Source organism: Globicephala melas, chromosome 6, assembly GCF_963455315.2.
Source record: "Globicephala melas chromosome 6, mGloMel1.2, whole genome shotgun sequence".
Classification (NCBI taxonomy): Eukaryota; Metazoa; Chordata; class Mammalia; order Artiodactyla; family Delphinidae; genus Globicephala; species Globicephala melas.
The window spans coordinates 81,842,917-81,867,351 of record NC_083319.1 but is presented as its reverse complement, the minus strand read 5'-3'; the positions used below and the strand labels follow the sequence as shown (position 1 = coordinate 81,867,351).

At 39.0% G+C, this 24,435-nt stretch overlaps 1 protein-coding gene across 6 annotated transcripts in view; it reads left to right on the top strand.

Annotated features, from left to right (window-relative positions):
- Positions 1 to 24,435, top strand: part of FRMD3 (FERM domain containing 3) — a 314,195-nt gene that overhangs the window by 159,680 nt on the left and 130,080 nt on the right. For all 6 annotated transcript variants that reach the window (XM_060301068.2, XM_060301071.2, XM_030832772.3 and 3 more), the window contains one exon: positions 20,978 to 21,020. In XM_060301068.2, coding sequence (XP_060157051.1) covers positions 20,978 to 21,020 — 43 coding nt within the window. The remainder of the gene's footprint in view (positions 1 to 20,977; positions 21,021 to 24,435) is intronic.

Sequence of the window (24,435 nt, the reverse complement as noted above, 5' to 3'; positions counted from 1 at the left end):
CTATTTTTGCAACTTTTCTGTATGTCTAAAATTATTTTTTTAACTTAAGCCTCTGGGTTGATATGCTTCATTGTTCTTTATATTTTGACTTGGTTTACCTTAATTTTTAGTGTCCAGACTCAGGTAGTAGATTAGTGGAAAAAGTAAGGGCCGCTCCAAAACAAAACCATCTTCTCTGATGTATTCACTAAATTGCGTAGAGGGCTGCCTGAATAGTTCTGTTTTCCCCTGCGGTATAGCCATTATAGCCTTTTGATTTTGAAGATACAGTATGAGTGTAACTTCCACATGGATTGCAAAGTAGTTGCTGTACAAAACTGTACAGACTTTGGTACTCAGAAAGAGGCTTAGACTTTGTACTCATAAAGATGCTTGGATTTTGTACTCATAACGATGCTTGGACTTTGTACTCAGAAGGATGCAAATTAAATCCCATCTCTGCTGGTTAGAAAGCTATGTGATCTTGACCAAGTTATTGAGCTTCTCTGAGTCTTTGTCCTGATTGTTAATATTGATAACAGTACCTACATGTAAGGTTGATGTGGGAATTAGAGATAAGCTATGTAAATGCTTAACAATGGTATACATGGAGTAGATGTCATGTGTTATTTTTATTATTAATTGTTATTATTACTTTTACTATGTATTAGCTAGGTCTAGGTGAGACAGTTGCAGGAGGAAATACAGCCATGACTGGCAAGTCTAAAACCTAGAAATGTTCACAGTAACTTCTTTTAAAGGCCATTATTATGATCTTTGGGGAGAGAAGAGGGAGGAAGTGAACCTTGGATAATTATTGGGTTGGCAAAAAGTTCATTTGGGTTTTTCTGTGGAAAACCCAAAAAAACCCTGAACCCGATTTAAAAAAAGGTCTCAAAGACACAACAGTATACTGACATGAGAGTTTTAAGCTGAGATTAATTGACAAGCATTGGTTTGTTTTTTGTTTTTGTTTTGTTTTGTTTTACCAGCTTGTGTACTTTTTCTCAATGGAAAATAAAACAATGAATTATTTGGATAGAAAGCTAATCAAGAAAAAAAGTCAAGTTAGTTAGAAAGCCTGAAGTGGAACTTACCTCTGCTGTGGGAGTTGGTGGTTTGCCTACAACTCTTCACAATTTGATTTATGGTACACCATTGTGGAATATTAAATATTTAACACTGTTACATTTGGAATACCATATGTTTGACAAGATGTCTCATGCCCCATATGCTGTGAGAGTGGTGAGGACTGAGTCAGTAAATGATGACTATCTTTTGCTATTTTAATAGCAAGGGCCCAGAATTTCCATTATTTTAAAAATTTGATGTAGGATGGGACAGATTGAATACTGGTCAATAAAAGTCCTCTTGAATTTCTACCACATTTATCTTCTGAAGAACTCATATAATCTTAGTTGCCTAAGATTAGGGAAAAGGTGGGTAGTATCCTCCTCATTTTATTGGGAGAGAAGCTGGGACTACAAGTTTAGAAGACTTGGAAGAAATAATTCCAGAAGAAAAAGATCTTACTTGGCTTGTCCAGATATTTTTTCTTAAATGTAGCATAATCTTTCTACCACTTCTGCTCAGGTGCTAGGGTAACTTCCCTTTGGAAAGATGAAGTTTTGAAATAATTAGTTGGGTTTTGTAATTCTACTTTCTATGGCTACGGTTTGAGATGTCCACTGCCCTGGTTTCCCTTCTTATTCTTCCACATTTCCCTCTCTCCCAAACCAAGCTAGGGAAGTCACCCCCAGTGCCTTAGAACTGAGGAAGTACCCCAACCCTAGCTAGCCAGTGGAGGAATTATACCAGGACTTGGTTTATAGACTTCAGGGAGATTGAACCCAGTGCTTTTGATTTTTAATGTCCCTATCTCTAAGCATCTGTTTAACCCACTTACATGACTGTCATTGACTTTTCTAACTTAAGGGCTATTCTGACTCATACCCAAAGACAACAAATTTAGTTTGGAAATCCACACCCCTGGGGCAATCTCTGTAAGCACCCTTGTTTTAGGGCGTTCTGTGTCATGTGACTGCCAGACGTCCTTTCTGATAGGATGACCTGGGAAATCATGGATGCAAGGACATACTGAACACTAATGCCTCCTCCCTTCAAATACAATTACAGCCCTGAGGTTTTTATATTGGCAGCCAGAAAGAACAAGTGAGCTTATCAGTGAGTCTTGTTAATAATGGGAAAAGACCTTGCCTATGTTAGAGCAATTTGCTTTTTCTGGAAGCAGCTTTGGGGAGGACATGGAATGGAAAAAAACAGGTCCAGTGATTTGAAGTTTCACTCTGGGGATGGTGCCAGGAAGCTAGACAGCATTATGTCCCACCAGCTGCTCCTGCTTTGAAAGGCTACTTCCTGGGGAAATTGCTTCATAGATGCTTGAAACTAGGAATGAGAGTGGTATCTGAGATCTAGGGCAACCCTGCACTAAAGAGGAGGGCTGTATTGCTGCCTCAAGTCACTGGTCATGAATTTGCTTAATGAGTCCTCTTTTACTTTTGAGTCTCAGGGGTATTAAATATTAAGAGTACTTGGATGTCTGTTTTGGGAGGGGTATGGACAAGTAACTTGGCTTTCCAGGAAAAGACTTTGGGTACTCAAGTTACAAGGAACACAGCACTATCATAACAGCTTGAAAATTGGATATATTGTGTAGTGGTTCAGTTGTGGTCCAAGGTATTAACACTGACAGATTTGGGGAAATTGTCATATTCTTTCAGAAGAAAGCAGAACTTGGTGTTTAACTAAAATTATTGCTCATCATTGACTCTATCTACACCTGATGTCCTCTCCTGGGAAGGAATGGGATGCCTGATAAAGACAGGTTGCAATCTGGAAGTCACTTAGCCAATTGAGACGTTATAATTTTAGTGGGGGGAGGAGCAAACTCATGAACTGGTTATCTTGTTCAGGTCAAAAGGCAAACATAAGGAAGAACTTCTGGGAATATGGCAGAGTAGGAAGACCCTGAGCTCACCTGTTTCCATGGGCATACCAAAATTACAACCGTTTACAGGGCAGCTATCTATGAAAACAACCTGAAGACTAGGAGAAAAGATCTTCCACAACTAAAGATACAAAGAAAGAACCATAACATGACAGGTAGGAGGGGTGGAGACACAGTATGGTCACACACCTGGAAAGTGACCCACAAACAGGAGGATAGTCACAATTGCAGAGGTTTTCTCCATGAAGTGAGGAGCCTGAGGCCCACATCAGGCTGCCCAGCCTGGGGGTCCTGCACCAGGAAGATGGGCCCCCAGAACATCTGTCTTTGAAGACAAGCAGGGCTTGCATATGGGAGAGCCAGAGGGATGTAGGAAACAGATTCTGCTCTTAAAGGGTGCACACAAAATCTCATACACTCCAAGTCCCAGTGAAGAGGCAGTCATTTGAAAGGATCCTGGGTCAGACCCCCTTGGTGATATTGGAGAGCCTCCTGGAGAGGCAGGAGGCAATTGGGACTCCTGCTAGGGACATAGACACTGGCAGCAGCGATTTTGGAGAACTCATTCTATCACAAGGACACTGATAGAATTGTGAGAAATGTAACCAACCTTAGGCAAAATGGAGACAGAGGAATATGTTCCAAATGAAGGGATAAGACAAAACCCCGGAAGAAGAACTAAGCAAAGTAGAGATAAGCAATCTACCTGAAAAAGAGTTCAAGTTAATGATCACAAAGATGATCATAAAGATGCTCAACAAACTTGAGAGAAGAAAATATAAACACAGTGAGAAACTTAACAGAGTTAGAAAATATAAAGAACCACAAAAAATCTAAAGAACACAATAACTAAAAAAATAAACTAGAAGGAATTGACAGTAGATTAGATGATACAGGGGAACAGATCAGTGAGCTGTAAGATAAAGTAGTGGAAATCACCCAAGCTGAACAGAAGAAAAAAAAGAAAAAGAATTTTAAAAAATGAGGATAGTTTAAGAGATCTCTGGGACAGCATCAAGCATATTAATATTTGTATTTTAGGGGTCCCAGATGGATAAGAGAGGAAGGGTCAGAAAATTTATTTGAAGAAAAAATAGCTGAAAATTTCCCTAATGTGGGAAAGAAAAAAGACATTTCGGTCCAGGAATCATGAAGAGCCCCCCAAAAGAAACCCAAAGAATTCCACACCAATACACATTATCTTTAACTTTTGCCATTTTAATTATAAAAAGAGAATCTTAAAAGCAGCAAGAGAAAAGCAACTAGTTGTGTACAAGGGAACTCCCATAAGACTATGAGCTGACTTTTTGGCAGAAATTTTGCAGGCCAAAAGGGAGTGGCATGATATATTCAAAGTGCTGAAAGAAAAAAACCTACAGCCAAGAATGGTCTACCCAGCAAGGTTCTTATTCAAATTTGAAGAAGAGACAAAGAGTTTTACAGACAGGCAAAAACTAAGAGTTCAGCAACACTAAACTGGCATTATGAGAAATGTTAAAGGGACTTTTCTAAGCAGATAAGACCACAACTAGAAATATGAAAGGAGAAATCTCATAAGTAAAGACAAACATGTAGTATAGATAGTAGATCAATTGCTTTTAAAGCTAGCAGGAAGGTTAAAAGACAAAAGTAGTAAAATCATTTATATCCACAATAAGTAGTTAAGGGATACACAAAACAAAAAGATGTAAAATATGATGTCAAAAACAGTAAACATGGAGGGAGGAGTAAAAATGCAGCGTTGTTAGAATGCATTCAAACTTTGGAGAGTAGCAACTTTAAAATATTGTGCGTGTGTGTGTGTGTGTGTGTGTGTATCCTCATGGTAACCACAAACCAAAAATCTTTAACAGATACATATGCAAAAAAGAGAAAGGAATCCAAATATCACACTAAATATAGTCCAGCAGTCCCCAACCTTTTTGATAATAGGGACCAGTTTCATGGAAGACAATTTTTCCACTGACGGGGACGTGGGGATGGTTCATGTGGTAATGCGAGCAATGGGGAGCGGCAGATGAAGCTCTGCTCGTTTGCCCACCATTCACCTCCTGCTGTGTGGCCCGGTTCCTAACGAGCTGTGGACTGGTACCAGTCCATGTCCCGTGGGTTGGGGACCCTGGATACAGTCAACAAATCACAAAAGAGCAAAAGAAGAAAGGAACAAAAGATAACTACAAAGACAGCCCCAAAACAATTAACAAAATGGTAATAAGTACATACCTATCAATAATTACTTTAAATGTAAGTGGACTAAATGCTCCAATCGAAGGACACAGTGTGGCTGAATGGATGCAAAAATAAGACCAATATATATGCTATCTACAAGAGACTCACGTTAGATCTAAAGACACACACACACACAGACTGAAAGTAAGGGTGTGGAAACAAGTATTCCATGCAAATGAAAATGAAAAGAAAGCTGGAGTAGCAAGACTTATATCAGACAAAATCAACTTTAAAACAAAGACTGTAAGAAGAGACAAAGACCGATGTTACATAATGATCAAGGGATCAATCCAAGAAGAAAATATAAGAATGGTAAATATATATGTACCCAACAGAGGAGCACCTAAATACATAAAGCAAATATTAACAGACATAAAGAGAGAAATTGACAGTAACAAAATAATAGTAGAGGACTTTAAAACCCCACTTACATCAATGGACAGATCATCCAGACAGAAAATCAATAAGGAAACACTGGCTACACTGAGGTGTCACCTCACACTGGTCAGAATGGCCATCATCAAAAAATCTACAAACAATAAATGTTGGAGAGGGTATGGAGAAAAGGGAATCCTCTTGCACTGCTGATGGGAATGTAAATTGATGCAACCACTATGGAAAACAGTATGGAGGTTCCTTAAAAAACTAAAATTAGAACTACTATATAACCCAGCAATCCCACTACTGGGCATATACCCCGAGAAAACCATAATTCAAAAAGACACATGCATCCCAGTGTTCATTGCAGCACTATTTACAATAGCAAGGACATGGAAGCAACTTAAATGTTCATTGACAGACGAATGGATGAAGAAGATGTGGCACATATATACAATGGAATATTAGTGAGCCATAAAAAGGAACAAAATTGGGTCATTTGTAGAGATGTGGATGGACATAGAGTGTCATACAGAGTGAAGTAAGTCAGAAAGAGAAAAACAAATATCATATATTAATGCATATATGTGGAATCTAGAAAAATGGTACAGATGCACCTATTTGCAGGGCAGCAGTAGAGATGCAGATGTAGAGAACAGATGTGTGGACATGGTGGGGAGGGGGGTGGGATGAACTGGGAGATTGGCATTGACATATATACACTACCATGCGTAAAACAGATAGCTAGTGGGAACCTGCTGTATAGCACAGGGAGCTCAGCTTGGTGCTCTGTGGTGACCTAGATAGGGTGGGATGGGGGAGTGGGAGGGAGGTCCAAGAGGGAAGGGATATATGTATACATATGGCTGATTCACTTCATTGTACAGCAGAAACTAACACAACATTGTAAAACAGCTATACCCCAATTTAAAAAAAATAAGGAAACACTGACCTTAAACAAGACTCGAGACCAATGGACTTAATAGATATATATAGAACATTCCATCCAAAAGCAACTACATAAGCATTTTTTCAAGTGCACATGCAACGTTCTCAAGGAAAGATCATATGCTAGGCCACAAAACAAGTCTCAATAAACTTAAGAAGATGGAAATCATATCAGACACCTTTTCTGACCACAGTGCTATAAGACTAGAAATCAACTACCGGAGAAAAACTGAAAAAAACCAAAAAACACAAAACACGAACACATGGAGGCTAAACAATATGCCACTAAACAACCAATGGGGCAGTGAAGAAATTAAAAAGGAAATTTAAAAAATGAGAGAAATGAAAATGGAAAGACAATGATCTAAAATCTGTGGGACGCAGGAAAAGCAGTTCTAAGAGGGAATTTTATAGTGATATTAACCTGCCTCAGGAAACAGGAAAAATCTCAATCTAAACTTACATCTAAAGGAACTAGAAAAAGAAAAACAAACAAAACCCAAAGTTAGGAGAAGGAAAGAAATAATAAAGATCAGAGCAAAGGTAAATGAAATAGAGACTAGAAAGACAGTGAAAAAGATCAATGATACTAAGAGCTTGTTCTTTGAAAAGATACACATAATTAATAAACCTTTAGCCAGACTCATCAAGAAAAAAAGAGAAAGGGCCTAAATAAATAAAATCAGAAATAAAGGAAGAGAAGTTACAACTGACATCACAGAAATACAAAGGATCATAAGAGATTTCTAAGAACAATTATATGCCAACAAAATGGATAACCTAGAAGAAATGGAAAAATTCCTAGAAATGTACAATTTTCCAAGACTGAATCAGGAAGAAATAGAAAATATGAACAGACCAATTACCAGTAATGAAATGGAATCGGTAATTTTAAAAAAACCTCCCAACAAATAGAAGTCCAGGACCAGATGGCTTCACAGGTGAATCCTACCAAACATTTAACATTGATCTGTCTCAAACTATTTCAAGAAATTGAGGAGGAAGGAATGCTTCTGAACTTATTCTATGAGGCCAGCATCACCCTGATACCAAAACCAGACAAAGACACCACAGAAATGAAAATTACAGGCCAGTATCACTGATGAACATAGATGCAAAAATCCTCAACAAAATACTAGCAAACAGAATCCAACAACACATTAAAAGGATCATACACCATGATCAAGTGGGGTATACCCCAGGAATGCAAGGATTCTTCAATATATGCAAATCAATCAATGTGATACACCATATTAACAAATTGAAGGAGAAAAACCGTATGATAATCTCAATAGATGCACAAAAAGCTTTCGACAAAATTTAACACCCATTTATGATAAAAACTCTCCAGAAAATAGGCATAGAGGGAACCTACCTCACATAATAAAGGCCATATATGACACATCCAGAGCCAACATCATTCTCAATGGTGAAAAACTGAAACAATTTTCTCCAAGATCAGGAACAAGACAAAGTTGCCCACTCTCACCACTATTATTCAACATAGTTTTGGAAGTTTTAGCCACAGCAAAGGGAGAAGAAAAAGAAATATAAGGAATCCAAATCAGAAAAGAAGAAGTAAAACTGTTTGCAGATGACATGATACTGTGCAGATGACATGATACTATACATAGAGAAACCTAAAGATGCTACCAGAAAACTAATAGAGTTAATCAATGAATTTGGTAAAGTAGGAGGATACAAAATTAATGCACAGAAATCTCTTGCATTCCTATACACCAATGATGAAAAATCTGAAAGAGAAATTAAGGAAACACTCGCATTTACCACTGCAACAAAAAGAATAAAATATCTAGGAATAAACCTACCTAAGGAGACAAAAGAGCTGTATGCAGAAAACTATAAGACATTGATGACAGAAATTAAAGATGATACAAACAGATGGAGATAGACCATGTTCTTGGATTGGAAGAATCGACATTGTGAAAATGACTATACTACCCAAAGCAATTTGCAGATTCAATGCAATCCCAACAAACTACCAATGGCATTTTTCACAGAACTAGAAAAACAATTTTCACAATTTGTATGGAAACACAAAAGACCTCGAATAGACAAAGCAATCTTGAGGGGAAAAAATGGAGCTGGAGGAATCAGAATCCCTGACTTCAGGCTATACTACAAAGCTACAGTAATCAAGACAGTATGGTACTGGCATAAAAACAGAAATATAGATCAATGGAACAGGATAGAAAGCCCAGAGATAAACCCACGCACATATGGTTTCCTTATCTTTGATAAAGGAGACAAGATTCTACAATGGAGAAAAGACAGCCTCTTCAATAAGTGGTTCTGGGAAAACTGGACAGCTACATGTAAAGGAATGAAATTAGAACACTTCCTAACACCATACACAAAAATAAGCTCAAAATGGATTAAAGACCTAAATGTAAGGCCAGACACTATAAAACTTGTAGAGGAACACATAGGCAGAACACTCTTTGACATAAATCACAGCAAGATCCTTTTTGACCCACCTCCTAGAGAAATGAAAGTAAAAACAAAAATAAACAAATGGGAGCTAATGAAACTTAAAAGCTTTTGCACAGCAAATGAAACCATAAACAAGACAAAAAGACAACCCTCAGAATGGGAGAAAATATTTGCAAATGAAGCAACTGACAAAGGAATAATCTCCAAAATATACAAGCAGCTCATGTACCTCAATATCAAAAACACAAACAGGGCTTCCCTGGTGGCGCAGTGGTTGGGAGTCTGCCTGCCGATGCAGGGAACGTGGGTTAGTGCCCTGGTCCGGGAAGATCCCACATGCTGCGGAGTGGCTGGGCCCGTGAGCCATGGCCACTGAGCCTGCACGGCCGGAGCTTGTGCTCCGCAATGGAAGAGGCCACAACAGAGAGAGGCCTGCGTACCGCAAAAAAACCCCAAACAAACAAACAAACATTTTATTAATTTTTTGTGTTTGTTTTTTGTGTGTTATTTGTGTGAAAAGTATTACAAACCTATTGCAGTACAGTACTATATAGCCGATTGTGCTGGTTGGGAACCTAGGCTAACTTTGTTGGACTTATGAACAAATTGGACTTATGAACATTCTTGGAGTGGAACTCGTTCGTATGTAGGGGACTTACTGTACATAGAAAATCCCAAATTCACCACCAAAAAACTATTAGAACTAATAAATAAATTCCATAAAGTTGAAGGATACAAAATTAACATACAGAAATCTGTTGTGTTACTATATACTAACAACAAACTATCAGAAAGAGAAATTAAGAAAACAACCCCATTTACAATTGTGTCAAAAAGAATAAAATACCCAGGAATAAATCTAACTAAGGAGGTAAAAAACCTGTACTCAGAAAACTATAAGACATTGATAAAAGAAATTGAAGACAACAGAAACAAATGGAAAGTTATACTGTTCTCATGGATTGGAAGAATTAACATTGTTAAAATGATCATTCTGCCCAAGGCAATCTACAGATTCAATGCAATCCCTATCAAAATACCAATTACATTTTACACAGAACTAGAATAAATAATTCTGAAATTTGTATGGAATCAAAAGACCCTGAATAGCCAAAACAATCTTGAGAAAGAACAAAGCTGGAGGTATCATGCTCCCTGATTTCAAACTATATTATAAGCCTATAATAATCAAAACAGTATGGTACTGGCATGGAAACAGACACAAAGTTCAATGGAACAGAATAGAGATCCCAGAAATAAACCCACACTTAGATGGTCAATTAATCTATAACAAAGGAGGCAAGGATACACAATGGGGAAAAGACAGCCTCTTCAATAAATGGTGATAAGAAAATTGGACAGCTACACAAAAGAATCAAACTACTTTCTCACACCATACACAAAAATAAACTCAAAATGGATTAAAGACTTAAATGTAAGGCCTGAAACCATAAAACTCCTAGAAGAAAAAACAGGCAGTATGCACTTTGGCATCAATCTTAGTAATATCTTTTGGATAAGTCTCCTCAGGCAAGGGAAACAAAAACAAAAATAAATGAGATTGTTAAACTAAAAAACTTTTGCACAGTGAAGTATACTCTCAACAAAATGAAAAGGCAGCCTACTGAATTGGAGAAGTTTGCAAAGATATATCAGATAAGGGGATAATATCCAAGATATACAAAGAACTCATACAACTCAACATCAGAAAAACAAACCAGATTAAAACATGGGCAGAGGACCTGAATAGACATTTTTCCAAGGGAGACATACAGATGGCCAACAGACACATGAAAAGCTGCTCAACATCATTAATCATCAGGGAAATGCAAATTGAAACCAGAATGAAGCATCACCTCACATCTGTCAAAATAACAGTAACCAAAAAGACAACAAATACGAAGTGTCGGTGAGAAAATGGAGAAAAAGGAACGCTTGTGCACTGTTGTGGGAATGTACATTGGTGCAGCCACTATGGAAAACCCTATAGAGGTTCCTCAAAAAGTTAAAAGTGAGACTGCCATATGATTCAGCAATTTCACTTGTGGGTATTTACCCAGAGAAAACAAAAACACTAATTTGAAAAGATATATACATTCTAGTGTTCATTTCAGCACTGTTTACAATAGCCAAGATATGAAATCAACCTAAGTGTCCATCGATAGATGAATGGATAAAGAAGATGTGATTATATGTATAAATATAAAAAAATATTAAAAAATGAAATCTTGCCATTTGCAACAATATGGATGGGTCTAGAAGGTATTATGCTAAGTGAAATTAGTCAGAGGAAGACAAATAGTACTTGATCTCACTTATTTGTAGAGTCTGAAAAGCAAAACAAAACAAAAACAGACTCACAGATACAGAGAATAAACTAGTGGTCGCCAGAGGGGAGAAGGGTGGGGGAATGAGTGAAATAAGTGAGGGAGATTAAGAAGTACAAACTTCTAATTATAAAATAAATAAATTATGGGGATATAATGTACATCATGGGGAATATAGTCAATAATGTTGTCATAAGTTTGTATGGTGATGGTAACCAGACTTATCATGGTGATATTTTTTTAATGTATAAAATTATTGAACCACTATGTTGTACACTTGAAACTTTAAAAAAAAAATTTTGGCCACACCCTGTGACATGTGGGTCCTTAGTTCCCTGACCAGGGATCAAACCCACACCCCCTGCATTGGAAGGCAGAGTCTTAACCACTGGACCTCTGGGGAAGTCCCAGAACTTTTTTAAAAAGGCAGACAAAAGAATAAGTAAGGCTGGGAAATGCCATTTTATCTCTGTTTGAGGTAGAAAAAATGGGACGATATCCAATGTAGGACAATCTTTCTCCTTTGTGGTGGGAACCTCCTGGGTTTGGTTCAGATGAAGGTAGAAATTAATTAGAAAGGTAAGGTTTAAGTGCCATCATTATAAAGAGAAGCACTCACTGGAGGCTTCCAGCAGGGAAGAACATCAGAGCTGAATGGAGACGAGCAGGTTTGGAAGTTTCAATATAACTTTAAAGACAGTTTTTAAGTCCAGCTGGGAAGAGGCTGGAATGTAAGTATGAGTATAGTGTATCACTTGGAGAAACAAAAACAGTAGAGATTAGGAAATGACAGTATGAAGCAGACCTATTTCTTTTTCATTCATGCTCCAGCAGATATCTTTCAGAGTTCACTTGTAATTGTGTGTTATGGAGGTAATGATGATGAGTGTCTTAGGCAGCTTGGGCTGCTACAAGAAAACACCGTAGACTAGGTGCTTAAACAGGACATTTATTTCTCACAGTTCTAGAGGCTGGACAGTCCAAGAGCAAGGTGCTGATGGATTTGGTTCCTGGCAAAAATTGTCTTTTAGGCTTGCAGATGGCTGCCTCCTCCCTGTGTCCTCACGTGGCGGGGTGGTGGGCGGGAGGAGCTCAAGAGAGAGTTCTGGTCTTTCTTTGTCATCTTACGAGGACACTAATCCCATCGTGTGGGTCATACTCTTGTGACTTCTTTTTAAACCTTACTTCCCAAAGGCCTTACCTTCAGGACTATCACATGGGGGTTAGGGCTTCAGCATGTGGATTTGTGGTACAGGGGCACATTCAGTCCGTAACAAGGAGGAAGAGTTATAGTTATCTATTGCTGTGTAACAAGTCTCCCCAAAACTTAGTGGCTTCAAGCAACACAATTTTATTATATTTCAGGATTTTGTGGGTCAGGAATTTGAGCAGGGCTCAGCTGCGTGATTCTTCAGCTCTGCATGGGATTGACTGGGCTCACTCAGTGGGTGGCTGGTCTGGTCTGAGGTTGTCCAAGACATCTTTATTCATATGCCTGGTACCTCTATGGGGATGACTGGAAGGTGGGGCTTGGGGGCCCCTTACCTCTGCATGTGTTTTTGGGGCCTCTCCACATGACCTTTCCAGCAGAGTGTCTGGACTTCTTACATGGGTTCCAAGCACAAGTAGAACCATTTACCAGATAAACTGTACAAAGAGAGTGGGTTGATAAGTTTTGGACATGTTGAGTTGGGATGACTGTGAGATGTTGAGGTGGAGAGGTTTAGGGTATAGTTGAAAGTATTGATCTGAAGCTTACTGAAAAAGTTTTAGGTCACGGTTGGAGATTTTTGGAGCCCATGGGGTCCTTACTACTTTAAAGCCCTGAGAAATAGATTGCAGTGCTGAGGGAGAGAGTATAAACGGACAGGAGAATCTGAAAGCTGAAGAACATCTATATTTTAAAGGATGGTCCAGAAGGAGAAACCTGCAGTGGTGACTGACCAGGAACATACAGAGCAGAAAGAACAGAATGAGGAGAGAGAGACATTCTGGAAGCATATGGGTAGTTACAGAATTAATGAAAACGAATGAGCTGCAGTTTCAAATATCAAGAAGAGGGAAGATCAGAGGACATTACTGCTCAAGTGCTAAGAACACTGACACCAGGAAGATGGGGTCAAATCCTATCCCTGCCATTTGCTGTTTGTATGACTTTGACCTTAACCTGTGCCTCAATTTCTTTATCTGTAAAATGGGGATACTGAAAGTATCTACGCCATAGGTGGTTGTTTAAATGCATTACTCTATATTATCAACATATATAACTTATCTTTTTACTATTCCATGCTTTAAACAGTTTGAAAAGATCCATGGTTCTGGCGAGTAGGAAAACTTAGACTTTAGAAAAATTTGGCTGGTAGTGTTGTTAAATTTATATGACATGACAGCAAATGTTATACAGTGGTAAATTCCATTGTAACAAGCATGAAGGAATCCCGTAATTTCCCTTATGACTGCATTTGGTATTTTACTATACTTTAGGTTGCACAGCAACAAATACTTTTTACAAACTCTATTGTATTTCAGACCACTACTAGCTTTTTCTTTAAGTGTGCATTATGGATTTCTTGGATGTAGAGCAAAGGTTGGCACACAAGGGTCAGGATGGCCCTCATCTGTTTTTCTAAATAAAGTTTTTTTGGAACACAGCTACTTCTATTCATTTCTGTGTTTGTGGCTGCTTTTATGTTCCAATGGCAGAGCTGAGTAGTCCTGACAGAGACCATATGGATCACAAAGCTTAAAATAATTACAATCTGGTCCTTTATGGAAAAAAAAGGTGCTTATGCTTTCCTGTTCCCTGCAGTGTTTCTTCTCCTCGCAGTTACTTCTATTTTGCTCATCCTTAAGAACCTAGAAAGCAAAAGCAGTTACGGCTGAAGGAGTAAAAAACACCGTAACAAAAACATGGAGGTTTTCTTACGTAGATTGACTTACAAACGGACAATAACTTTGAGTATACCTGATCTGCAGATATTTTTGTTGCCGTAGATTTTATTGAAACTGGAGTGGGAACCATTGTTCCTGGGAGTGAAATAACTAGGGCCTAGGCTAACTTTATTATCCAGAACACTGTTAAGGCTGCATTCATTTCGATGGCGTTGTTTTCTCCCCAGCAAAGGCTGAAGGGCCTAGAAATGGCATAAATTGGCTAGCTAATGCAGGGACTGAGTTACTTTGGGGCTTTGTCCAGGTGAGATGTGAGAATCAGGCCATCTTTTCAGGGCTATGATGGGAATTGGTCAGATTTTGGATCTGGTTACTATTGAGGGGAAAAACAATCTCCTGTTTGGGAAGGTACATTCATTCTTGTTTAAAGCCCCATTGGCTATTTAACACATTTCTTTAGTCTACCGATTACTTTGGTGTAGGGAACCAAGGGTTTTGAGAAAGATAACAGAGGGGTGTGTAATTTATTCTGTAATCAGAGGCTGGATCAATTTCAACAGAAGCCCAGCATTGAGGATAACTGTTATATTGTTTACTTTGGGGAGCTTTTTTTTTTTTTTTTTTAATCTCAGCAGCTACCAAATAGAAAATCAATCTACTTAGTCATAAATCACTAACTCACAACCACACTCTTTTTCCCCAGACAAGCCAAAATTAGAAAGTATGAAAGAAGTGCATCATTTCTGTGATGGGGTAGAGAAAAATGATCTCTTAGGGCTAAATGCAGCAGCAAAATTAAAAAGAAAGAAACATTTGTCGGCAATGTTCTCATCCTTCACTTCATAGTATGTGGAATGTGAGAGCTAAAGAAATCTTAGGGGCTTTGGAATCTGCTAACCCCAACCCACAAGATCACAGAGAAGGAAATCAGGGCCTAGAGGATTTAGGCACCTGTCAACTTTTCACCTCTTTTGTGTAGCTATCTTCTACTCTTCCTCTTTTTCTTCAAGCTACTGTCAATCAAAATATATTTGTTCTAAGAAATGACTTGAATTGTAGTCAGGCTAGGTGGTCAATACTGAAAACAGTACTAAATTGGGACCCCTTACAGGGAATGTGCAAGTTACCAGGGCTCAAGCCTAAGGTGAAAGGAATCAATGTTGAATAGAAGAATTTTAAATACCATGGAGGGCAGTTTTTGGTGGAGAGTTAGGGAGGCTGTCTTAGGTTCAGTTCCTAGAAAGCAGAACCTGAGATAAAAATTCCAGTTTTATTAGGAAATGCTTCCAAGAGAAGATTTTAGGAGAGTGGGGGATTGGACATGGAAGAGAAGGAGGGTGTGCAAGTGTGCGAAGCTGGGCAGAGTCAAGTAGAAAGTAACTTAGGCCCAGTCCCACAGAGGAGCTCAGGAAGCATATAGGTCATGCCTTAGAGATGTCCCAGCTAAGGGAGCAGAGTTATTTATCCTCCCACATCTGTCAGTTATTAGTTAAGAGCTGACTTCCTGTGGGATTGGGGTGGGGGTAGGTGGCAAGGTTCATTCTCTACCTCGAAATGGATTCCAGTAACCTGAGAGCAGCCTTCTAAAAAAAAAGTCAGACAAAAGGGAAAGGAGATCTGGGCTGAGCCTTCACACACCCTCCTGCAGACACCTTCCTGATACTTTCAAATCATGCTAAGGATGCATCCTCTGGTTCATCTCTCTCCCGAAGCTCCGTAAGTAGAATCAATGATTGGGTATTAGCTTCCTTAGTCTTTGCAATTTTTATGCTAAATAAGAGTTGAGGAAAGGAAAGTTTCAGCCTCAAATTCAGATATTTGGTTGGCAGGTTTTCCTTTCTTCCTCTCTCTGGGAATATCAGTTTTCAGCAAGGAAACAGACTTAAAAAGATATCATATATTCCAAGTAGCAATTGAAGGGGAAAATAGCAATGTGATAGATGTTCTAAGCCTTATATCTAATTACCAAGCACACCACACCATGGTTGTTACTTTCTCATGAGCGTGTAATCCATCTGTACAGACAGTCTCAGCAGGAGTTGTTGGTGTAGTCCAGACTCAACTTCATTGCCCAGCTCTTAACTCTAAAAGGAAGAATGAAAGAAGGAAGGAGAATTGTATGTTCATGTAGAGCAGAAGGCAGGTGGGGTGGGGAGGGAGAGAGGAAGAGAGTGACAAATGTGGGCTCACCACCCTGGCACCAACTTAGGAGTCTCAGTGAACGGGAGGAAGATGGGAGCAGCTGGTGTTTATTGAGCCTTCACTACGATCCAAGCTCTGTTCTAAGGGCTTCTAAATGAATTAACCCATTTAAACCTCACGATGATGCTGTGAGGAAACAGAGGAACTTGATGGAGGTCACACCACTCACTAGTAAGTGGCAGAGCTGGCATCTGAGTCCAGGGCTGGCTGGCTCCCGAGTCAGATGGCACTGTCAACCCTGGGTGCGTGGCTGCCTTTGGCATCTGCCTGTTACATATGAAATTCTTCCTCTTGAGTCTAAATTACATGAAATCCGCTTTATTCTCTGGATAGAGCTTAGGTTTTTCTTTTCAATTGATTTTTAAATATTTATGTAATGCATGAATACATGTGAAAATTTAAGTTAAAATATCACAGATAAAATGGAAGTCATGGTTTTCTTTGACCAACACCACTAAATTCCTGTTCTCTCCCCGTTACCCACCTCACTGGATCAATTTAGTAGCATTTTAGATGTTTGAAAATACATTTAGATGCTTGTTATGTATTCTTTGAAAATATATGGTAGTGTTTTGTACTTTCTACTTTTTAAAAGAAAACACATTAAGGGACTTCCCTGGTGGTCCGGTGGGTAAGTCACTGTGCTGCCAATGCAGAGGGCCCAGGTTCCATCCCTGGTCAGGGAACTAGATCCCGCATGCAGGCTGCAACTCAGAGTCTGCATGCTGCAACTAAGAAGCCCACATGCCACAACTATGAAGTCCGCATGCTGCAACTAAAGATCCCGCATGCCGCAACTAAGACCCGGCACAGCCAAAATTAATTAATTAATTTAAAAAAAATAAATAAAACAATAAGATGCTATTAAAAAAAAGAGAAGACACATTAATTGTATGATACCATAGTTCAGAGGTTCTCAAACTTTCTTGGTTTATGGCTCTTTCAGTATCTTAGTAATTATTTCATGGTGCCCTAGGTCAAAAGGATATTTAACAGTTCCATCTAAATAAGAGTTAGATCCAAACAACTTAGTATTTATGTCCTAACATAGCCATTATGGCCTTAGTAGACATTTAAAACATTACACACATGAAAAGAGTATTTTCAGTTTATTCTTAACCATAATTACTTACTCACAGGCAGTATGTGCTTATTGGACACTCCATGGCTCTCAAATCCTGGGATCAGATCAGATGCTACCACACTCATTGCCTGTTCCACACCTATTTTTGCACGGTACTCGTTTTCAATCACAGCAACCACTGGAAACCCAACTTTGCAAAATGAATGACATCAAAAGGATTACAATATGTTCTAATATTGGAACTGTGGACCTCCTTGAGCTCATAGGTTGCACGGTGTCCAGCAGATGTCTAGTATGGCTGCACTTCCCTGGGATGCTTCAGTGCACAATTTGGGAACTAACTCTGGCCACAGTTATTAATTTTGCAGTTCACTTTTTTCATCCCAAACTGTGCCTTAGGGATTCAACCATATTACATATAAAGATTTACCTCCTATAAAACACTGCTGCAGAATTACCCAGAATTTATTTACCCATTTTATTTACCCATCTTCCTGATTATGGCCATTAATGTTATTTCTAATATTTTTTAATTTTATATAATATTGCAGTGAAAATTCTGGTTTTTTCCTCTTTGTTCACATGGCCAAATTAGAGAATAAAGGAATTGCTAGGCCATAGGCCAGTCAGGTTTTTAAATTTTAGTACATACTAATAAATTGAGCTCTTTGAAGAAATGATTTTCTGTAATCCCTTGAAACATGATTACTGCTGGCTTATTTTTCTTAGGACTCTATACCCTATGACTATCCCATTGGGGAAGAATAGCTGTCTTGGGAATGTATATAGTGAGTGATTATATTGTAGGCAAAGGTGATTGAGAGGCAAGGGCAGAATATGAATAGGCTGAGAGGAAGAGGAAGGTTGGAGCCGATCAGAAACTGCAGGGCGTATTTTGTAGGACAATGAGAAGACCAGTTCATTTAAAGTAAATAATTTATGTAGGGCACAGATGGCAAATACCTTGCGGCATGTCTTAAATGTTTCCTCCCCCTCGGTGGGAGACATACTCAATCCATCATGGCACAGCAGACGTAACCAATCCATCACCGCACTCATTGTCCCTAAGCCTTCACACAGTCTTGGAGTTTTCCTCACAGCTCTGGGAGATTACCACCAACTAACTAGTGTGGGCACACAAAATGAAACTTACCTGTCATTCCCGGAGGCAGTGAGAAGGTGGGGAGGTAGGCCGAAGTTAGGCAGAGAAGGGCTAAGGAATTTAAAGAATGCCAAACAAGGAGAATTTGGAAAACTTATTTATATTTCAGACTTTATTAGCAAAATGACTGGTGATCCTCCTTTGTGAAACAGTAGCAATAGTTCTTGATCTCAGGCTTCTGTTATTTGTTTTCATGCCTTAGTTCTAAATTATCCTATTTATTTATTTCTAGAAAAGTAATTTAATCACCAGAGGCCCGTCTTATTATTCTCTTCCATGTGTCCCATATATTGAAAGACGTGGTCTACCAATTAAACTGTACTTACTAAGTAACAACAACAGCAACAGCAAACAAGCATTCGTTGAGTATTTTTCACATGCCAGGCACTGTTTAAGCAACCTTACGTTTATTAACTTTTTATTAACTTTTAAAATCGTCACAACAACCTTACAAGGTAGGTACTATTACTATTCCCACTTTATAGTTGTGAAATTGAGACAGAAATTAAACATTCTGCCCAAGGTTATATACCTAGTAAGTGGTATAATCAATATGCCTTTCTCACTGTTCAATTTTAACTGTGTAAAGTCCAGGCATAATTTCTGATTAGAAGGAGATAACCAAAAGTACAATGGTACCAAGGGCCAAGAGGATGGGGGGAATGGGAGTTATTGTTTAATAGGTATAGAGTTTAAATATTACAAGATGAAAAGAGTTCTGGAGATGGATGGTGGTGTTGGTAGCACACCGTTATGAATGTATTTAATATCACTGAACTATACACTTAAAAATGGTTAGAATGGTGAATTTTATGTATATTTTACCACAGTAAAAAAATCAGGGGAAAAAGGAGATAATCAGGGTTCCCAACATGAGTTGGTATAATTTTGGCCAGAAGCAAAGAAATTTGCTATATTAGTTTGCTTGTGCAACGTGTCAAGGGTAAATGCATGGTTTTCTGGCAGATTCTTCATTTAAAAGAGATTTATTTTAAATAGCTAAAAGACCCCCATTCTTGTTTAAAGACTTACAAAGATCTGAAACCCAAGATTGGAGACTACTGATGGGAACACTCAATTCTCCAGCTCCTGGGGAGGTAGGGAGTGTTCAGCAAGGAGAATGATACATTTTAGAGTGAACCGATCTGTTGGGAGGCCACGCGCCTGAGGTTAAGGACCTGTGCTCTGGAATCCCACTGAGCGCTAGCTTCACCCTTTCTTCCCTTTGCCATTTCCTTGGGAAGTTCTTTAACATCCTGAGCCCAAGATTTCTCATCTGTAAACAGGGTGGTAGTGATAGCTCATGGAAACTCTTGGAAAGTCTGGCACTCACTGAGCGCTCAGTGCTAGCTCCTGTTAAACTTTATGGCTACGCCTTCACATCAAACAATAGGGATAATACAGAACCTTGAGGCTTACTGGATGCCACAAATGAGATAGAGTGAGGTGTAAGTGCTCAACTGATGGTAAGTTTCCTCCTCTTCTTTCGTCTCCAGTAATCAGCAGGGAGTGGGTGCCCCATAAGTGAGGGGTCCCTGACATCTGGATGGATACCCATTGGCACCCCTCTTTTATCATCTTTATAAACTTCTGGTGTATAAAGTGATGCTTCCTGACGTTCCTTCAGCAGCTTCAGGGGCATCATGGTTAGTGATATCAGAGGCTGCCCTCATCTCGGCATGTCAAAGCGACCTTTACTCGTGGTGTGGAGAGAGCTAGGCGCTGGGGCCAGCATTGTGTCTGCTTCAGATACCTGTCAGTAACACGATTCTGAGCTGTTCAGGACTTTGGGCTTCTTTGTTTTGTGTTGGAGCTGATTTTGCTTCTTGATGACCTCAGGCCTCTGAAATAAGATATTTAAAACAATATGTTCCTCCCTACTGTGAAGGAAGAATTGCCTCTGTGTGTGACAGAGCTAATGCTGGCTTGGCCCACTGTTAACCTGAAAGGATGCTGCTGGACTGTGACTCGTAGAGGTCACGGATGTCAAAGTCTTTAGCCATCTGTGGTTTGCCCAGAGCAGTGGAGCTCAAAGAATCACCTAGGAGCCAACTAGAGCCACTGGAATATCCAATTTAAGTGCATGTTTTCTCCCTTGTCCTTCTCTCCTAGCAACTGTATGACTCAAATACTACTTAGTATTAATTCTCTGTAATTTATACCCTTGCCTGTGGTATTATTATTGACTATTGTTCATGTTGATCTTTAGAGGGTGGAACCCTGAGGAATATCTATGGGGAACGGAGGCTGTACTTTGGAAAAAGAATATCTTTATTAAATTCGTTTTAGTTATTAAGTATGCATCACATGGTCCAGCCGTTTGACCCACAATCTCTCTCTTTTTTTCTCCCCAGCACTGGCTCGAACCTAACAAGTCCATCTCCAAGCAAATGAAATGTAAGTGTCGATCTGTGCGTTCACTTTTGCTATGAAATGTCCAAAGATAGACTCTACTTCTTTACAAAGTTTCTCCTGCCAGGGAGGAAATGGATGGAGTTGAAGATCTGGGGGTTGGGGGCTTCTGCCTCCCAGGGAGAGCTGTGTAACTTCTCTCTTATTTGATGGCCTCGGTCTTCCCTGCAGTCACTATTCCTATAGCTGCCTGTGTCTCTCACCCACCCCACCATCTTACCCTCGTATTTCATATTCGAACAGGGGTATTGGTGCCTGGTTCCCTTTGATTGTTGGGGTTGCTAGTAAATGGTTCAGGGTGGGAGGTCAGTCTTGGGGGGGGCAATGAGGGAGGCAGGTGTATTTTGAAACTATGATCTTGCTGCTAACTTTACTGAAGATTGTAGTATTCTTTTCCACCCCTCAACCTCCCCAATATATTTTTCTGGGTAATAGCTTTCAAGCTCTGGTGTTCTGAACTGCCTTTTTTCCCCCCTGATGAGCTCTTGGAAGAGTCGGCTAGGGAAACATCTCTCTAGAATATAGAATATCTGGTCATGCACCTGGGGCATTGTGAGGAGGGTGTTGACTGATGGTCCTGGGTGGCATGACGTTTTGTCCTAGTCACCCGTGCCAGGCTGTAGTCAACCTGTTTTTATTTATGGTTTAGAGGAGAGCTTCTGAAAGGCACCTCAGAAATTCACTGCCTGCCCTGAAATCCATTTATCCCTTCATGTCACCGTTCCCAGGGCTCTGAAATATAGGCGATAAATCAGTTTCTCATCAGAGATCAGGTTAGCGCATATTATGTCGCTTGTCATCATTCAAGGGATTCTTTTCTTTTTCAAATATGAAGAAATTATTCGGGGCAAGGTTTTTAAGTGGGAGAAGGAAGAAACTGAACATGGATGGCAAACTAGTAACCCACATACCTATTCCTTAACTCTCTTCTTTTTCCCTCCCTCCCTCTCCCTTTTTCTCTCTTTGTCCTCCCTCATACCTCTCTCTGTCTGCCCCTTCCCGTTCTTCACCCATCTCTCCCATCTCTCAAGAGCAAACTGGCCAGTTCAGGACACACAGCCAGCCAGGTTGTTCAGGCTAACACCCAGGGCTGCTGTGGGCGATGGGTGCTGCAGAGAGAGGGCAGGAAAGATGTGTGAGATGCAAACAGGGGCAGCAGTGCACATGCAAAATTCAGAGAGGTCAGGCTCTTGGGGTGAAGCTGGAATAGAGTTGGGACAGACATCGCAGAAGAAGTAGCAGAACAGAATTATCAGGAAGCTTTGTATAGAATGATATGCCGGATAGTGAGAATGAACTAACTTGTCTGCGAAAAAAAAATAGCTCATGCCTGGCTTTTATCTCTTAACTACAAAGTTTTGATATTTTTGTTAATATATTTTAAAATATTTAGATAATTTTCCAGTACACTTATTTATAGTAAATAGTTCTTTGACTTTTGTTCTTAAATGTCATGAAATATTTTCCTTAGGGCACACATTTTTGAAATATAACTTGTCTCTAAAGTAAGATGTATTTCAACACTTAATAGAAGAGAAAATTTTATATTTGTGAATAAGTTTCTGCTTACGAGCTTTGTGTCTACACATACTAAATCTGAACAACCAACTCAAGATATATAATGTTTGGGGAAATGTGGTTTCAAAATTGATGTATGACTATTGGCCAGTTTCAATCTAATGACAAGTAGAATCTGAATCTGGAAAAAAGAATTGTGTAAAATTCAATTTCTAAACCAGACACGGTGACTCACTGATTCTAGGAACCAGCAAGGGTCCTACCTGTCACCTAGTCCTCTGTTGTATTGTTAAGAACATTAGTGATCAAACAATTATGTAATTTTTCTCAAGATCACAAACCTCGTTTTGTTGTTGTTCTTGATGTCTTTTAGTATCAAGAATTTCTTGTGTTCTTGTGCATATGTCCTGGAAATATTCACTATAATGTACATTAGAAAAAAATTAAGCTAGGGCTTATAGACTGTTAATGCAGAAAAACTGGGTCCAACCCTTGGGACTCATCCATGAGTTTATCAACAGGATCTGGTTGCAGAACCCCAGGCAGCTTCCTCTTTGGTTGTGGGTATGCTGTTTATATTCTGACTACCTTTGAGTAGGCAGTGAGACCGTAATTCCTTGGAGGAAGAGTTTGCTCCATTCCCATCTCACTCACCAGCGATGACCAACTTTCAGGTCCTTTGCCCTGACCCCATTAAGATCCCTCTGACTATGGACGTTCCCAGGGTTGGCAGAAGGCCAGCTATCCTGGTTAATAAACTTTGTACAAAGCCATTATTATGTCTTACTAACATTTTTGAAAATAGTTTTTTAATAGTATCATGTTTGTGGTTTTTCTAGCAGTTCAGAAAAGTTTAAACTATTTCCTTTCTCCTCCTGCTCATATCTCCATGCTTACTCCAAAGAGATAACTGTTGTTAACAGTATTTTATAGATCCTTCTGGGAATTTTTATGTATGTATAAGCTCCCCCAACATATATAAGGCCTTTCCTAAACAAAAATGAGATCAGTCGCTATATATTATTCTTCACCTTGTTATTTTTCTTAATAATTTTAGAGACTTTTTTCCGAAATCAGTGATTGATGATTAGCCTCATTTTTAAAATGGTTTTCTGGTAGATAATTGTATGCATCTGTGTAATTTACTTATTAATGGCCATCCACATTGTTTATAGTCTCTCCCTAGTACAAATTATGCTGTCATAGACATGCTTATATGTATATTCTTGATCTTGTACATCTGTCCTAGAAATTCCTAGAAGTTGAGCTGTTGGATCAAAAAGTATACACATTTTATATTTCCTTGGAGATAAATACCCATCCAAAGATCTTACAGTAATTCACTCCACTAATGTTACATGAGAGACCTTGTTTCCCCCAAATCTTGTTGAAGATAGGTATCTCAAACTTGTTTTTATGATGACCTCATGTTTATTAAGGAAGAGAAATATGTAATTGAAAAACTAATTAACTGGGCAGTTATTAACTATCAGTTTTAAAACTGAGAAACTTCTTAAACCAGTCTTATTTCTCCTCTGACCTTAGGAGTTACTTTCAATTTTATTTTTTAAATGAACATATGGTAAAATTGCCTTTATTTTGTTCTACAGCGCTATGAATTTTTAGCCCACAGATAGATTTGTGTCCTCCACGGTCAGGATACAGAACACATCACTCTAAACACCTGTCTTGTGCTGACCCTGTGTCGTCACACCCACCTCCCCTAACAACTAACAGCCACTGACCTGTTCTCTGTCAATATAGTTTGTATCTTTTGAGAGTGTCATATAAATTGAGCCATACAGCTTGTAATCTTTTGAAACTGGTTTCTTCCACTCAGCATTAATAACTCTGAGATTCATCCAAGTTCTTATGTTTCAAT